Raw genomic sequence first — 19,338 nt, forward strand, 5'->3', positions numbered from 1 at the left:
GTCCTAAGACATGAAATGGGACTGTTAGTTCAAATGGATCCACACGTAAAATTTGTTTATCAGGGTCGCACAAAACAGATTAGTTTTATAGTAGGTGACAGTTGTATTACAATAATAATCTTCCAACTACCTTGTCTACAGGATACTCTCTTCGTCTCAAAATAAATGTCTCAACTTTAATATAGTATTAAAATTGAGATACTTTTTTTAAAACGGAGGGAGTATTTGATATAGTGGACGGCATGTCAACCAGATGAAAATAAAAAATAAATATGATTTTCGGTTTTAAACATGTTGTAGTTTGAAAATCAAAAGTATGGGTTGGGTAGTAGAGATGGGTGGCATGCACGTTACAAAAATTCGTGCTCCCACGACCACCGCTTCTTGGAGGACCGTACCCCGCCTAGCTAGCTACACCTCTGGTTGTTGCGGGCGCGTGCCTGTCTTCCCCGCCGCGCGCGTTCCTCTCGGCTGTTGAGGCGCGTTCCGGCGGTCGGGGAGAAACGGGGAGCCGGCTCCGGCCGGCGGAACGGCGTCTCAACCATGGGCAGCCTTTGCTCCAAGGAGCAGGTTGTCGAGGAGGAACACGTGCCGGTGCCGGTGCCGGACAGGTTGCGGCTGCAGAAAGCGCCCAGCCAATCCCTGAAGCAGCTCATCACTCTCACCGCCAAGGAGGATTCTGCGGTCGTCGCGCCGGTCGTGCACGCCGTCATCAGCAGGTCCGAGTCCAGCGTCAAGCCCAAGGCGCAGCCTACCACCGCACCCCAGAAGAAGGCTCCGGTGCTCGTCGTCGCCTCTCTCAACAAGTCGTACAGCACAGCCGGGCTCACGCACCACCGGCGGCCCACCGTGGACACCGGCGACCATGATGCAGCGGACCCCATCCCGCAGGGCGTGCCCCAGGGGTTCTCCGGCGAGCACGTGATCGCCGGCTGGCCGTCCTGGCTAACCTCCGTGGCCGGGGAGGTGGTCCATGGGTGGCTGCCCCGCCGTGCCGACACCTTCGAGAGGTTGGACAAGATCGGGCAGGGCACGTACAGCAACGTGTACATGGCGCGCGACCTGCAGAGCGGCAAGATCGTGGCGCTGAAGCGGGTGCGCTTCGTCAACATGGACCCGGAGAGCGTGCGGTTCATGGCGAGGGAGATCCACATCCTGCGCCGGCTTGACCACCCCAACGTGATCAAGCTGGAGGGCATCGTCACGTCACGCCTCTCCCACAGCCTCTACCTCGTCTTCGAGTACATGGAGCACGACCTCGCCGGCCTCGCCGCCACCCCGGGCCTCCGCTTCACCGAGCCGCAGGTCAAGTGCTTCATGAGGCAGATCCTGGCGGGGCTCCACCATTGCCACGGCCGTGGGGTGCTCCACAGGGACATCAAAGGGTCCAACCTGCTCATCGACGACAACGGCGTGCTCAAAATCGCCGACTTCGGGCTGGCCACCTTCTTCGACCCGGCCAAGACACAGCACCTCACGAGCAGGGTCGTCACGCTGTGGTACCGCCCGCCGGAGCTCCTGCTCGGAGCCACCGAGTACGGGGTCGCGGTCGACCTGTGGAGCACCGGCTGCATCCTCGCCGAGCTGCTCGCCGGAAAGCCCATCATGCCCGGACAGACCGAGGTTCCTAACTACTAAGCTCATCTTAGTAGTAATTTGATTTTGGTCTCTACTTACTCCCTAGTAGTGTAGTATGAAACTCGATCTCACTTGTGTGAGTGCGCAGATTGAGCAGCTGCACAAGATCTTCAAACTCTGCGGTTCGCCGTCTGAGGAGTACTGGGCCAAGGCGAAGCTGCCGGACGTGACCCTCTTTAAGCCGCAGCGACCCTACAGGCGCCGGACGGCCGAGACCTTCCGGGACTTCCCTCCCACGGCGCTGGACCTCGTGGACACGCTGCTGGCCATCGAACCCTCCCACCGGGGCACCGCAGCTTCGGCACTCGACAGCCAAGTAAGTAGCCTCTCTCTTCCAGCGTCGCGCTCACAGCAGCATCGACTTGTACCGGTTTTCAGGCTAGGCTCCGTAGAACCACCCATTTTATCTTTCTTTTTTTCATGAATAGAGTACCTATCACAAATTAGGTTTGGTTTGTCTTTGAAAAAAAAACAAATTCTACAGAACCCACTCTTGCCTGAAAACCGGTAGTTTTACGCTATATACTCTGATTTTGCAGCGACTGACAGACACATTGCTGCAATGCAAATGGGATCTCATCAGTTCTTCAGAACCAAGCCGTTGGCGTGTGACCCGTCGAGCTTTCCCAAGTACCCGCCAAGCAAAGAGTACGACGCCAAGCTCCGCGGCAAGGAGGCCATGAGGTACTCGCATTGATCGCCACGGTTCCCGCCCTTAATTACGACGTGACTTTGACTCTTTTTTTTTTTTGGTTGTTGATAGGCAAAACGCGGCGGCAACCATAGCAGGCAACGGCTCCCTGTCCGTGAAGCCCGGAAGAAACGACGAACCCAAGCCAGTAGACGCCGTTGGAGCAGACCGCCAGGTACGTACTAGTACTTCATTTCATTTCTTCTCAGCTCATCCGATCCCTCATGTCTCACGACGTGCGCGCGCGCCAAAGGAACTCAAATCATTATTATCTGTCATGTTTATGTTTCTATACGTACATCTATATCTATACCTATGCCTATACCTACTATTAAAAGAGGTGATATTCTTGCTTCCGTCCCACTTTGTTTCGTCCCGTTTTAATTAAATTTATGTAAGCTATTTGGTTTCGTTACTGTCATCCATTTTAACCCAACAAAAGAAGCCCATCTGACGACGAACTGTGAGCCAGGTCGGAAAAAAATAAAATTGTAAGTCATAACCTGCCAATCGGCCACACATAGTTTTTTTTTTGAGCATCAGTATAGACACAAGCGCTCATATACACACGCATACACTCACCCTTATGAACGCACACACACCCTACCTCTATGAGCACCTCCGAGAGACTGAGCCGGCATATCATCTTGAGATTTACAAAGTCATCTTGACAGACACATTGCTCATAGGAGACACAGTGGGATGGGGTTCTCCTCCCACTGAAAGCGTATCGCCGGAAATCCTGAAATAAATCCAGAAATAATGCGAACACCAGTATTTGAACCCTGATGGGTTGGGGATACCACTGTCCACCTAACCAACTCAACCACAAGTTGATTCGCAATCGACCACGCATAGTTTGTCCAACTGACCCAGCTAAAAATATAATTGGATTTTTTTCCGTTGCAACGCACGGGGCTTTTTGCTAGTACGTACATACATACACTACATAATAATAATTTATTTATGTTTGCAGAGGAGGCAGGTGCGTAACAACCCAAAGAGCAGCAGCCACCACTGCAGCACGCTGGAGGACAGCATGTCGGGATTCCGCATGGAGCCGCGGGCAGTCGCCGGGCAGCTGTCGACGATGCAGAACGCCGGGCAGTTCGGGTCGACGTGGTACAGGAAAGACGACCAGCGCGGCCGCGGGTTCCAGCGAACGACCAGCTCCGTCAGGGTGTCGAACCACGCCGCGCACCTGACGTCGCAGAGGTCCTACGCCACGTCCCGGGGCACCGACCTGCACCCGAGCTCGTCGGCGGCCAGGAACAGCAACTCCAAGTACAACCGCCTCGACGTCGCCGAGCCCGCCAATGCGCTTGACAGGCCCGTCCCTGCCAACAAAGACACCGCCATGCCCACGAGGGACGCCCCTTCAGCTGTGCCTGTGAGTATCTGTCAAATTTTGCTGCTGCTGCTGCAGCGCGACGCATTCTTTGACACACGCTGATGGTGTGTTTGTGATTCATCAGGGTTACGGAGGGCGGAACCGGAGGATGAACTACTCCGGCCCGCTGGTGCCGCCGGGAGGGAACATGGACGAGATGCTCAAGGAGCACGAGCGGCAGATCCAGGTGGCGGTGCGCAAAGCGCGCGTCGACAAGGAGAGGATCAACCGCAACCATTACTGACCAGCGGTAGAAAATGACATGCCATCCTCACCGCCAGATCGAGCCTGTCGTGCGTGCACAGAAACACCTCCACCATAGGCGACCTGCAGGATCTCCAACGCGGGCTCGCTGCCGCCGCCGCACGCAGAGTTGGGAGGATTCGGAAAGCCTCAAGGGAAATGAGACTTGTACACCGGGCTGTATTGATGAAAAAAACATGTGTGTACCGACAAACCGGATGGTCATGGCCCATGCAGCATAATGAGTGGATCTACACTCTAAAATATGTCTGTATGTAGTCCATATTAAAATCTTTAAAAAGATTTATATTTAGAAACGGAGGGAGTAGAAGATACCGCGAGAATTACAATGCATTCATTAAAATACCAACAACAGACGTGCTTCTCCTCCAAACCATCCGGAGAGACAAAACAATTTGTTTTACATGAATCACTCTACTTGTATTGAGGTTTAAAATGCTTGTAAGTTCCCACTTGATAAAGCAAAGAGGACCACAACACAAGCATCAGAAAAGGAGGCCTGTTGCAATTCATATCCAAGCTTAACAAAACATGAAAACCTATGAGATCTAAGGGAGTACCTCTACATGAGTAAAAGAGACCAGGTAGCAAAGAAAACAAACATCCCTAAATAACAGATCAAAAATGAAAATGTAACAAGCTACCAGTTAAAAAACAAGCTATTTAGAAATTTGAAGGATTTTAAAGCCCCAACTTCATAATGTTCAAAACATCATACGGTTCATTGACTGAAGCACCATTTAGTCTCTTTCATCATACGATACAATTTCCACCTCCCTATCATCTCACAGGCATCTGTTGCTTACGTTATTTGTAGTAGTTCTGTTAATGGATTTACCCTGATTTTGTCCATGAGAACACTGTATCCTAGATTGCTCCTTCAATTTGTTCAAGATAAATGATACAGACTTGACAGAACCATGAATGATAAAATAATCATAAGTTTTACTTCGGTCGAAATAAGCAACTACTCGAGTGTATATAACTTGCTTGAAAGTATGGTGATCTCTAAATATGTAAGATCAATCTGCATATTCCGAAGTTACCCTGTTTCAAGAAGTGCGAATCAACTGTTTGTTTCATACAGTTGTGTTCCTGTGAGGATATTATAACTTTTGAAATTCTTCTTCACATATATGAAGTGCATGAAGACGCTCTGAAGAGTGCAACCACCAACGAAGCCTCTAGCCTGAGTTCACTTCCTGAGAAGAAAAGAGAAGTCTAGTCAAATAGAGAAGTCTTAGATAGTGCAGCATAGCTAGAGAACAGAGACTGCTACTTGACATTTGCCAAAAGAAGTACGCATTCGAGCCAAACCAAGGCCATTAAATTTTGCTCCAACTCTTAGACCAGTAAAATGCACAGTGATGAAGAACTATGCCTATCTGAAGTTTGCACCATTATTCTTGTTTCTCTAATCGGCAGCGGGTTTTAACCATTTGTAGTGCAGTATGACGTGATAAGAAAATATTATGCCTTCATAATGGAAGGAAGGTGGATTACAAAACCAAAACTCCAATTTGATGCAGCCAAAAGATCTATCTGATTAATTAGGATATGCTCATAACCATTGGAAATAGTACTCTACTGAACCTGCATCCCCCGCCATAGACGTGAAAATTACAATCATACGATCACAATCCTGGATCATGTGCTGGTGGCTTGGGTGGGGGTGTCAAAATAAGGTATTCCCTCCATTCCATAATGTAGTGCGCTCTCGAGATTCAACTTTGACCATAAATTAGACCAATAATACATAAATCATTTTACTGAAAAATTATCCTTCGAAAACTTCTTCCTAATACAAATTCAAAGGTATCTGTCTTGCTCCTGCCGCAGTCGCCCATGTTGGTTAAATGTATGGTCAAAGTTAAATCTCAAAAAGCGTGGGCACACTACATTATGGAATGGAGGGAGTATTAAACAACAGATGAAAATATGATCTATGAGTGCGCAAGAAAACATAGCTCTCAATTTTTTTCATGGTAAAATCTTCAATGATTTTTTCCTTTTGTGCATAAGAAGAAAAGGCTCATGGTGATACTGGACATAAGAAGAAAACTGGGCATAAGGAAATCTGATATAGATTTGCTTAAGCAGGCAAAGTTGTAGGCGAGGATTCTACACACCTCTTCCACGAACCTGATCGTTACTTGTTTATAAAATTGATTTAGATATTGGAAACAAAAAGTGACTAAGTGCATGGGAGAGACCGCATTGGTCTTTAAGTAGAAATAACTATAAGTACCATTGCACGCACATCTACCCCAAACCTGTTGACATATGCAGTAGAAATATATTTGTTTGTAAACTTTAATTTCGGAAATTATAGCCACAAACATCAAAATGCCAGTTGAGTCATTGCTGAACTTGTCGTATTAGAAACCCATGTAAAAGAAAGGCCGCCACTTTGCCATTTGTACCACCCATAAGGAATAACAAAAATAAGAAACTAAACATTTACTCCCTCCATAATCTAATATAAGAGCATTTGTATTACTAAAATAGTGATCTAAACGCTCTTATATTAGTTTACAGAGGGGGTATATAGCTTAATGTATGAATAGACAAGCCTGGCCCGGCAAAAATAAAATAACATAATTTTTCATCAAATAATGAAGGTGAGAAAAATAAAGAAGCACTACAAGTTAAAATGTATCTCACAAAATTTCAAAAAAGAAATTGTATCTCACAGACTAATTAGTCTGCTGCTTAATTGGGGTGTATATTTAAAAACTTATTTCCATTCAGATCCAACATGCAAGTTTCTTTTTCTAAACAATTAGAAGTAAGTGATCCAAAGACAGAAAGTAGGAGCCAAGTTGACTCTTGCAACTCATTGGCAAATGAAAAGGCAAGAGGGAAACCATATCTAAACTGTTATGCAGTTTCAGTTCCAGAAAATTTAGTACCAAGCATTTGCGAAGTTTTAGCACCCAATTAAGAAGCTTTAATAGTATGTTTGACAGAATTTATTTGCATAAGAAATAGCAGACTGGCCGCATAGAAAATATAGATATAAGAATGTAAACACAGAGAGGATCTTCTTGCCTCCGCTTGCCAGTCCAATCCTAAATATCATATGCAGGGATGCATAACAATTAGGTAGAGAATTCAACAACTAATTTAGAAGGACAGAGAAAAAAATCTTTAACACAACCTTTAGAAGGTGCCATTTATTTATTTCCATTTAAGAAGGAGAATAGCACTGTTCTTAACTGGATGGCAGTGCTTATATTTAGATACAGAGAAGGATCCACGGGTGTGCAGTATTGTGGCTATTTTGCTCTTTTGGATGCCAAGCATTTGAGCCGGAAGAGACAACAGAATATTAGGGATGACATGGATAGAATTCTAGCTTGTACATAGAATTTTTTTAACCTGATTATAATGTAAAGTTAGATATAAACATTTTAGAAAAGCATGACCGGAGTTGTACAATATTTTGTACAAATATTATTAGTATTGCCTATCATAGTAAGCCGTCCATGTTTTTTTGAAGTACAAAACTACTACAGACTAAAGAAGAGCCAATTCTAGAATCTTATCACTCAGCTGTGATTACAATAAGCTCAGTAGTTGCTCAACCCCTCTGCTCCAACTCTATAACAACCAGTCCTGCGGTAATCAAAATAGACCAACCAAAATGGCTAACTCCATAAGCCCAAATGCACACACCAAAATTTGAGAAATCCAAAACTGGTTAAGAAAACTAAGCCTACTCCCCCAAGCCACCAAACATAAGATGGCCATCAGGCAACGGTTGAGAGAATATGGCAGAATTAGATTCATGTGGAAGTTAGGGCGTGTTCGGATCTCCTCCACTCCTTTGAATCCTTGACTCCGCTCCCTGCTCCTGGATTATTGGCTCCGGCCCAAAAAATCGGGAGTAGCTACCACGTTCGTTAACTAACTCCACTCCCTACACAACGGGGTGTGAGGTTCAGGTAGTTGCTGCGCGCTAGCGAGAAAATTGGATCAAGCGAACCTGGAAGTTTTGCGCGGGAGGCCAGGGAGTGGCACGCGGAGCTCGGTTTCAACGACTCCGCCGGATTGAACTACAGTCTGCTCCGCTCCGCTCTTCTGACTCTGCGGAGTAGTAGCGTTCGGCACCGCTCGGCCCGCTCCTAGAGCAAAGCTGTGGAGCGGAGTGAATCCGAACACGCTCTTAATTTCCATGGGTTCTCCAAATGATAGAAAACAACACAATTCAAGAATGAAAACAAATGACGAATTCTATCATGAAAACACATAGAATCTTTGAGTGCATCAGATCACATACTAAACACATGAACATGAGAGATGAGCCACGAGAAGTGAATGATTCGACCGGGCGGCGCTGGCAGGGGGGAGATTGGCACAAGAGGTTGCAGGTAAGGTCAACCGTCATGCCATCGCTCCCAGATCTCCGGCTTCCCTTGTTCAATCCTCCTCGCAGCTCCCGGTGCCCTCTTCCGCCACGCGCGCTGCTGCCAAGCCCGCTTAGAGGCATGAAGGCACTGCAGCGCCGGGGAGGCATCCGTGGAGATGATGCGACGCCGTTCCTAGGCTGGGCGCGACGGGCGGCGCAAGTCAGAAGAAACAGGGTGGAGGTGGCGCCCTGTCAGGCCCTGATATATAGCTGTCTTAGATTCAGTAAGTCACAGGTAACGATTCAGTTATCCAACGGCTAGGATCGGTCAGTGGCTATCGACTCATCACAACTGTCGATTGTTATTACAAATAACAGTGTGTGAGCTGAGAGTTACTGTTTTCCCATTTGGGTTAAACCCTCCCCTATAACTAGCCGGGTTGTGGCTAAAGAGAATATGCTTTTTGGATGATTTTCCCTTATCTTCGTCATGGCTATTATACTGGAACCCTAGAGTTCCTCATACTCATACGAGATCCGTCTCAATTTTCCATAGAAATTCTTAGTAATTCCTCCATATACTCTTCGGGTCCTAACAAATTGGTAATCAGAGCCTTCATTCTTCGGCAGAATCACGCGCAAAAGCAGATTTTTTTCTCCAAGCGAAGAATCCCACCCTCTCTTCTCCTTCAGCAACGGCGGGGTGAATTTTGGCGGAGTTGATGGCGGGGCGCGGTCAGGTGGAGTTGGCGGCGACGATCATTCGGACACAGATCGGCCGAGCGGGAGCGGTTGTTCGAGCACATCGCTCAATCGGTAAAATTCCGCGTTCCAGCTTCGATTCGTGTGTTAGGGAGGCATGGATCGCGGCAGTGGCAGGATCTGAGGTGAGATTCAGGTTGCTGGTCCTCAAGTGGTAAAATTCCTACCTCTCGCTTCAGATCGGGTGATGGGGCGCTCTAAAGCGATCGATGATGCGGATCTTCAAGAGGTCCTAACCTTGCGAGATGATTTCGGGGCTATGCAGCAAGACAACATCCAGATGCAGAGTCAGGTATCTAAACTGCAAGGGGAAGTCCAGGTAATTGGGGCTAAACAAGGCCAAATCTCGGCAACAGTGGGAACAGTAGAGGAAGTGGTTCTAGCCCTGAGCAAGCAGTTGTTAGCTATCAGTAATGTGCTGCAAACGCTGGTCAAATCATCTCACCCAGAGCACCAACAGGATAATCCTTCCAGTTCTGCACCTGTGGTTCGATCTCCTACACTGCGTCAGGAATACATAGAAGAGCAGGAAGAGAGAATAGAGAAATTGAGGAAACAATTGGCAGCAAAGAAAGAGAAGTCTAAACAATTGGAGGACGTACAACTGCAGAACTTGCCTCCAATCAGAACGAACAGAAACACAGTACCTCCAGGTTTTGTTCAGCAAGGAAGAAATGATAATACTAGTGCAATAGGAACTCCTGTGACTGCTAGAGAAAGGGCACACACACCTGTATTTAACCAGTTCTATCAGCAGAACAGAGACAAGCAATGTTTATTTCTGCTCATGCAATTGGTCATCAATTGGCAGTTCCAACTCCTACTGCTATCATCTATATCAATGGCAAGAGAGCAGTAGCTTTACTTGATTCTGACAGTACATCTTCTTTCATTAACCAAGACTTTGCTATTAAGGAAAACTGCCAGCTGCTACCTGTCAGGGAAAGCACAATAGCAGTAGCAGGGGGAGGGAAATTACTGTCTGCTACAGTGGTTCCAAATTGTGAATTTCAAATGGCAAAGTGGAAACTTACTCACAATTTTAGAGTATTAACACTGCCAAGTCATGATGTTATTCTGGGATATGATTGGATGACTGTGGTCAGCCATGTTTCATTCAATATTCCCGAGAAAACATTCAGTTTCACCAAGGAGGGGAAACAAACTGTAACTACTGCAGTTTTCAACAACTCTGACAATGTCAAAGAAGTGCCAGCTGAGGAAATGAACAAGTTGCTAGATAAAGGGGTGGAAGGGTTCTTGCTACAAGTGCATAACATACTGATGGAAGCACCTGAAGGAACACCAACACCTCCTCAAATCCAAAAGCTGCTATTGCAGTATGATGATCTTTTTGAGGAACCCAAGGCACTACCACCTAAAAGAGCTTTAGACCACACTATTCCACTAGTCCCTGGTGCAGCCCCTCCTCATGTGAGACCATATAGAGTTCCCCAACATCAGAAACAAGAAATGGAAGATCAAATCAAGAAGTTACTAGCTGCACATCTCATCAGACATAGTCAGAGTCTGTATGCAGCTCCAGTTTTGCTGGTTAAGAAGAAAGATAGCTCAATGAGACTTTGCACTGACTTTAAAAAACTCAATTCTCTGACAGTGAAGAACAAATTTCCCATACCAGTGATTGAAGATCTCTTAGATGAATTACATGGAGCAAAATACTTCTCAAAAATTGATCTCAGGTCTGGATATCACCAAATAAGAATGCATCCTGAAGATATACAGAAAACTGCATTCAGAACTTATTTGGGCCTTTTTGAATATCTAGTGATGCCTTTTAGTCTATCAAATGCTCCAGGAACATTTCAGGCACTGATGAACAGTATCTTTGGTCCATATCTCAAGAAATTTGTGCTGGTTTTCTTTGATGATATATTAATTTACAGCAAAAGTCTCCAGGAACACAAAGAACATTTACAAATAGTGCTGCAATTACCGAAAGAGCACCAGCTGTTTGCAAAAACGTCCAAGTGTGTCTTTGCTGTGCAACAAGTAGAATATCTGGGACACATCATATCTGAAAAAGGGGTAGTAACTGATCCTAAGAAGATAGTTGCTATTGCTGAATGGCCAACATCAGATTTTGTTACAAAGTTGAGAAGTTTCTTGGGCCTAGCTGGGTATTATAGAAGATACATCAAAGGTTATGGCATGATTTGTAGACCACTACATGATCTTCTCAAGAAAGGGCACTTCTTATGGAAACAAGAACACGACCAAGCATTTGCACCACTTCAACAAGCCCTAACCACAGCTCCTGTATTGGCATTGCCAAAATTTTCTCTCCCATTTGTATTGGAAACAGATGCCTCAGGAAAAGGCATAGGAGCAGTTCTAATGCAGCAAGGACAGACCACTTGCATACTATAGTTCTTCTATATGCCCTAGAAATGCAGCCTTATCAACATATGAAAAAGAAGATCTTGCTATCTTGGAAGCACTCAAGAAATGGAGGCATTACCTCCTAGGAAATGAGCTAATCATTAAAACAGATCAGCAGTCATTCAAATTCATTACTGATCAGAAGATTACTGAAGGAGTACAACATAAACTAATGATGAAGCTTCTGGAATTTAATTTCAAAATTCAGTACAAAAAAGGAAGTGAAAACAGAGTAGCAGATGCTCTATCCAGACTACTCCCAAGTTGCTTAGCTATGTCCGCTGTCACACCTGTGTGGGCAGAAGATCTCATTTCCAGTTACCAGCAGGACCCAATGTCTCAACAGTTAATGGAACAACTGCTGCTGCAACAACCTTCTGCTAATTCAGATTACACCATTCATGATTGGAATTATCAGATACAAGGGCAAGATATTGGTTGGAAATAATGCTGCATTGAGAACTAAATTTATTCAAGCATTGCATAATTCACCTGTGGGAGGACACTCAGGAGTGAGAGCAACATACTAGAGGATTAAAAACATATTCTACTGGCCTGGTCTCAAGCAAGAGGTAGAACAATTCATTGCTGCATGTCCTATTTGCCAGAGAGCAAAACATGAACACTGCCTGCAACCTGGCCTATTGGACCCCCTACCCGTGACTGACATGGCTTGGCAGCATGTTACAATGGACTTTATTGAAGGGTTGCCAAATTCCCAAGGAAAAGAAGTCATAATGGTGGTAGTGGATAGGTTTACTAAGGCCTCCTTTGGTTTGGAGGAATTTTGTAGGATTTTCATAGGATAGGATTTCTATAAGGAAAGTTCCTTTAGAGCCCTTTGGTTTGTAGGAATGAAATCCTATTCGTATGGAGGAATTCTTCCTATCCTCCACATTTCATAGGAAAATAAACATTAGCCTAGACTCAATGGAAAAAAATCCTATGATGTGAATCAAAGGGCATCTCCTGTTCTATTCATATGCACGGGATTTGAGATGCATGTCATCTCATTTCCTATGACTTCCCTATCCCTATGATTTTTCTACCCTGTGAACCAAACGAGGCCTAACTATTCTCACTTTATTCCACTGTCTCATCCATACTCTGTCCTCACTGTTGCTCAAGCATTTGTGGACCAGATCATTAGGTTGCATGGACCTCCTAAGTTGATCATATCAGACAGAGACATAATCTTCACAAGTAAACTATGGGGAGATATCTTCAATGCATTGAAAGTGGAATTGAGGTATAGCACATCATACCATCCTCAAACTGATGGCCAGACAGAATGAGTCAACCAGTGTTTGGAGACATACCTAAGGTGTATGACCACAAATGAACCCAAGAAGTGTATGTCTTGGTTACCTCTTGCTGAATACTGGTACAACTCCACATATCATACTGCTTTGAAGATGTCCCCCTTCCAAGCTCTATATGGTTTTCCATCTCCTTTAATTAGTGAGCTAGCAATTCCTGTTCCAGAGGACATAGAAGCTCAAGAATTCCTTTGTTCCAAACAACAAATGTTGGAGCAAATCAAGGAAAATTTGCATAAGGCACAACACAAAATGAAGCACTATGCTGATATGAAAAGAGTGGAAAGAACATTTGAGGTGGGGGACTTGGTCTATCTGAAAATGGCACCATACAGGTTGGCTGCTTTTGGGTTCAGAGGAGCTCTTAAACTCCAAAACAAGTACTATGGACCATTCACGATAAGTCAGAAAAAATTAGCAAATATGCATATAAGTTACAGTTCTTAGGTGAAGTCAAGATACACCCAGTGTGATGAGGACATCAATACCATTGTTACACCCACAGCCCCTACTGTTACATATACTGGACCAATTACTAGAGCTCGCGCACGCCAATTAAATTACCAGGTACTTTCGTTTCTTGGTAATGATTCTAATGTTCATGAGATTATGATGCTGCCTAAATTGGATACATTTGTTTTGCTTTCAAATGAAGGGCCTAGCTTGGAGAAGGATGAGCATTGGAGCAAGAACACGCATGAAGTTGATGGCATGCGCAAGGGGATCAAGAACGGAGTTACAAGTGATGATTTCAGGACTTTGAAGCCGCCATAAGGAGTGCATGAAGCCATGGACGAAATATACAAGATGCCACTTCATAATATTCGTCCATAGGCTATTCTAGGTGCTGCGTCACCTTATTAATGGCCAGGCCCATGTAATTTCGAAATACTTAAGTATAGGCTATTTTTAGAGTCCGTATGTGTGGGGAAACAAGAGTTAGGGTTGGTTTCGGACCCCACCCTCAAGGGCCACGAAATTCCCCTCTCTTCCTCCATATATACAGCCCTTAGGGCGTCGTTTAGACTTTGGGTTTTGTTTAGATTAAAAGTTCGCCATAGCTGCAACTTCGCGTACTTCGTTTGTGTCCAACGACCAGACCAAGACGTCACAGAACCCACCTTGATCAATAAAGCTTTCATCTTATATTCGCAATATCCAGATTGCAATCTCAGTTTCTTGCTTGTTCTTCGTTTGCTCGCAGGAAACAGGCCCTCGTGGTCAGGTTGATCGTGCTCCGGCGTGGTTAATAACCCTCGGAAGTTGGTTTAGCGATTGCTAAGGCGCGACGTATCGCACGTTCGTAGTCGGATCGTCAAGGTCGACTCCCACAGAAAACGATAGCCACCATCTCATCGAAACATCGGGACACCTTAGCCTCTATCAAGTGGTATCAGATTTCCAGGTTGCTCGGTGAGATTTTACAGTTTTTCGTAGATTAGATCGAGTCTGTTCTTCATACCTACAGTCCACGAAAAAGCCACACAAAAAAAATTAGGGTTAGTTCATCATATATCCGAACCAATCTGAGCCTTTGCATAATCTTTTTAGGATTTTTGCTTTGTTGAATTTGCGGTTGCATCGTCGTGTCACGTTGCTGGTCTTAGAGTCTAGTCTTTTAGAGTTTCAAGTTCTGGTCATAAGTTGTCACGCCGCCGCCGCACCATCATCATCGCCCATCTACCACTTTTTCTTATCCGCCACCGCTCTGAATCCTTATCCATATACCACTACCAATCCGTATCCATATACCACCATCAATCTCTATCCATATACCACCACCGCTACCATATACCACCACCGCTGCCATATACCACAACCATATATCCACCACCAATCCGAGTTCTTCTCATATTCGGTTTGTTCTTGAGATCAGTCTCAATTCCGATTCGTGTTTCCTTGCCTGCGTAGGCCTCGGAAAAAAAAAGTCTGGAGACCCCCGGGCAGTTTTTAGGCCAAAATTTTCACGGGCAAAAATATTTTTTCCCTATCCTATTTTTTGGCTTTTCTGAGTCTTTTGAGCCACGTGCCATCATAGTGATTTTTTGTCGCACTTTTTCGTCGTCGCTGCCCTGATTTCCGAAAAAAAAAGTGAATTTTTTTTTCGTGCCCATCCTATCAGTTTGACGAGGGAAGAGTTTTGAGACACTCGCCATTATAGTAATTTTTCGCAAAAAAAAGAGGAGCGCAGAAAAAAAGAGGAGCGCAAAAAAAAAAGCGAAAAAAAAAGTTCCAGAGTGTGCTTTTCCCTTATTTACGTGCAGCGCCGTGATTTTGTTAGTGTTCTAGGCTCGCGTCTCTAGCACGGTCTAGCCTAGGACCAGCACAGTACCGTCGTTGAGCGTTTATTCAACTTTGCATCTCTGAATTGATTATTGCTGACCCTTTTTGCTACCATACTATAAGCCTTCCCAGCTCCACATACCTCTACGTCGTGTGTTTGACTCTCCCTGGCAATCGCTCTATCCAAGCTTTTGAGAGTTTTGACTACAACGGTTGCCGATCACCGCCTGCTGCTGGGTAAGAACTGGTAAGAATTTGAGATTTGCTTGACGGATTTGTGACACCCGCCACCACCACCTCTTGTTAGTATTCTGTAGGATCATATTCTTGTGTGTTTTCTATTGTTGCTAACCATGGCAGGATCACAAGCCAACGAGACTGACTGGGAGAACATGACGAATCAGGAGTTACATGATAAATTTCAGCAAATGATGAATGGACAGGTGCAGGATGTGCTAAACAGATTTGAAGAGGCCATGGAGAAGATAGATGACATGGAGAAGACGTTCGAAACAAAGCTCGATAACAGGTTTAATGAATTGCTCGCGCGTCTTCCACCACCACCACCGGCTGCACCTAACGCACCTCTACAACAACAACAACGACGACTACCTACACATCATGAAACAACCCTCCGCCGAGCGAGCCGTCTCCCTCTTGCACCTGGCCAAACTGTTGGTACTGCTGTTGCTACTTCTGTGGCTCCTGCTGCTGATGCGGAGGAGGATGATTTTGCTGGCGATTACGAGGATGAGGTTGATCAAAATCAGAACTACGTGCCACCACCAGCACAGCAACCATCAGGTCGTCCACATGCAAATAATGGCAATGGTAGGGCTCACCCTCAGGTACGAGATCATGACCATCTCCCTAAACTAAAATTGAATATTCCACCATTTGAGGGTAGATATGTTCCTGATATATATCTTACTTGGGAGTTAGAAACTGAACAACGATTTACATGTTTACAATATCCCGAGGAGAGACGTGTTCCTGCTGCTGTTTGTGCATTCACTAGTTTTGCATGTGTTTGGTGGTCTGAGCATTGTAGATTATATCCCATTCCTGCTACTTGGGCTGCTTTGAAAACTGCTATGCGTACTCGTTGGGTTCCTCCATATTATCAACGTGAATTACTTCAAAAATTGCAGCGCTTAAGACAGGGAAAAAATTCTGTAGAAGAATATTATCAGGAATTACAAACTGGCATGATTAGATGTGGTATTGTTGAGGAGAATGAAGCTATGCTTGCATGTTTTATGGGTGGATTAAATAGAGAGATTCAGACGATTCTAGAGTATAAGGAGTATACTAATATCACTCGTTTATTCCATCTTGCTTGTAAAGCTGAACGTGAAGTGCAGGATCGACAGGCATTGGTGCGGACTAACTTTTCTGCAGGTCGACCTTCTTCATGGACACCACGTGCATCATCTACTTCCACACGTTCTGCTTCACCGGCGCCTCCGTCGGCTGCCACCTCCAACCGTGATACAATAAAGCAGGCACAATCACCACTATCTGCCAAGAGCACACCTTCTGGGCCTGCAAAGAGCTCTTCTTCATCCATGGCATCAACAGGGCAAACACATGATATTATTTGTCGACGTTGCAAGGGTGGAGGTCATTATGCGAGAGAATGCCCATCTAAGCGTGTGATGATTGTTACTGAGGATGGTGGGTATGAGTCCGCTAGTGACTATGATGAGGAGACTTTGGCTCTTATTACACGTGACGAACACGGTGGAGACGATTCTGATCATGAGACGCAATACATGGCTCCTGAAGATGCTGACAGGTATGAATGTTTAGTTGCTCAACGTGTTTTGAGCGTGCAGGTTACACAAGCTGAGCAAAATCAGAGGCATAATTTGTTCCATACAAAGGGAGTTGTGAAGGAACGTTCTGTTCGCGTGATCATAGATGGAGGGAGTTGCAACAACTTGGCTAGCATCGAGATGGTGGAGAAGCTATCTCTCACCACAAGACCACATCCACATCCTTACTACATCCAATGGTTCAACAACAGCGGCAAGGTTAAGGTAACACGTACTGTTCGTGTGCATTTTAGTATCTCTACATATGCTGATTATGTTGATTGTGATGTGGTACCGATGCAAGCATGTTCCTTATTACTTGGTAGACCATGGCAATTTGATAAAAATTCTATTCACCATGGTAGAAACAATCAATATACTCTTGTTCATAAGGATAAAAATATTACTTTGCTTCCTATGACTCCTGATTCCATTTTGAAAGATGATATTAATAGAGCTAATAAAGCAAAACAGGAGAAAACTAAGAGTGAAAATCAGATTGTGGCAAAAGAATTTGAGCAACAAATGCATCCTAATAATAATAAACAATCTAGTGTTGCTTCTGAAATTAAATTGAAAAGTGCATGTTTACTTGCCACCAAATCTGATATTGATGATCTAGATTTTAGCATATCTGTTTGCTATGCTTTTGTGTGCAAAGAGGCATTATTTTCATTCGAGGATGTGCCTTCCTCTTTGCCTCCTGCTGTCACTAACATTTTGCAGGAGTTCGCCGACGTCTTTCCACAAGACGTGCCACCGGGATTACCACCTATTCGCGGGATTGAGCATCAAATTGACTTAATTCCCGGTGCATCATTACCCAACCGGGCACCATACCGTACCAATCCAGAGGAGACGAAGGAGATTATGCGTCAAGTACAAGAACTGCTCGACAAAGGTTATATACGCGAATCCCTTAGTCCTTGTGCTGTTCCTATCATTTTAGTGCCGAAAAAGGATGGTACGTCGCGTATGTGCGTTGATTGTAGAGGCATTAATAATATTACTATTCGTTATCGTCATCCTATTCCTAGGCTAGATGATATGCTTGATGAATTGAGTGGCTCTACAATATTCTCCAAAGTTGATTTGCGTAGTGGTTACCATCAAATTCGTATGAAATTGGGAGATGAATGGAAAACAGCATTTAAAACTAAGTTTGGATTATATGAGTGGTTAGTCATGCCTTTTGGGTTAAGTAATGCACCTAGTACTTTCATGAGGTTAATGAACGAAGTTTTACGTGCTTTCATTGGACGATTTGTGGTAGTTTACTTTGATGACATATTGATTTATAGCAAATCTTTGGAGGACCATTTGGAACATTTACGTGCTGTTTTTATTGCTCTACGTGATGCACGTTTGTTTGGTAACCTTGGAAAGTGCACCTTTTGCACCGACCGAGTATCTTTTCTTGGCTATGTTGTTACTCCACAGGGAATTCAAGTTGATAAAGCCAAGATTGAAGCTATTGAGAGTTGGCCGCAGCCCAAAACGGTTACACCCACATGTGAGCCAACTCAAGAAGCACATTGGTCCTAAATCTATTCCTAGCCCTCATCTTCCAACGGTAAATGAAGATGGCGCTATAAAAACTGGACCATCAGCTGTTTTGCAAGTTCGACAAGTGCCCAGACACAACATGCCAGTGGTTCATTCAGTGGCAAAACTTATCCCCAGAGAAAGCAACATGGGAAGATGCAGATTTCATCAAATACACTTTCCCTGAGTTCTTCAAGGAGACAACTCAAGCTTGGCGCACCGCAGAACAGACAACGTGAGGACACGTTGTGTCTTAAGAGGGGAGCAATGTCAGGCCCTCATATATAGTTGTCTTAGATTCAGTAAGTAATAGGTAACGATTCAGTTATCCAACGGCTAGGATTGGTCAGTGGCTATCGACTCATCACAGCCGTCGATTGTTATTACCGTTGTAACAGTGTGTGAGCTGAGAGTTACTGTTTTCCCATTTGGGTTAAACCCTCCCCTATAACTAGTCGGGTTGTGGCTAGAGAGAATATGCTTTTGGATGATTTTCCCTTATCGCTGTCATGGCTAATATACTGGAACCCTAGAGTTCCTCATACTCATACGAGATCCGTCTCAATTTTCCATAGAAATTCTTAGTAATTCCTCCATATACTCTTCGGGCCCTAACACGCCCAAAATGTGCGCTCGACCAGCAGGCTACCACAATGAGTAGATTCAGTGCGGCGCAAAGAAGGCGGGGCCAAAGGCGACGCAACACCGTGCTGCTCCCCTGTCGATCTTGTTCGGTAGTGACAGGGGAGATGTTGGCCATGGGTTGAGTGGGAGCTAGATCGAGAAAGAAAGGAGATCGAAGTGGAGGAAGAAGATAAGGCGGCGGTTGCACGAGGAACATACTACTCCCTCCGTTCCGATATATTTGTCGCTTG

General features: G+C 44.9%; 1 protein-coding gene across 1 annotated transcript; it reads left to right on the plus strand.

Annotated features, from left to right (window-relative positions):
• The first annotated feature begins 284 nt into the window (after positions 1–284).
• Positions 285–4,279, plus strand: LOC125513496 (probable serine/threonine-protein kinase At1g54610). The gene is made up of 6 exons (XM_048678626.1): positions 285–1,623; positions 1,727–1,954; positions 2,222–2,322; positions 2,402–2,504; positions 3,306–3,719; positions 3,805–4,279. Exons 1-6 carry the CDS (start codon positions 544–546, stop codon positions 3,961–3,963), a joined length of 2,085 nt encoding a protein of 694 aa, XP_048534583.1. The 5' UTR covers positions 285–543; the 3' UTR covers positions 3,964–4,279.
• Positions 4,280–19,338: the final 15,059 nt, after the last annotated feature.

This window comes from Triticum urartu, chromosome 6 (genome assembly GCF_003073215.2).
Source record: "Triticum urartu cultivar G1812 chromosome 6, Tu2.1, whole genome shotgun sequence".
Lineage (NCBI taxonomy): Eukaryota > Viridiplantae > Streptophyta > Magnoliopsida > Poales > Poaceae > Triticum > Triticum urartu.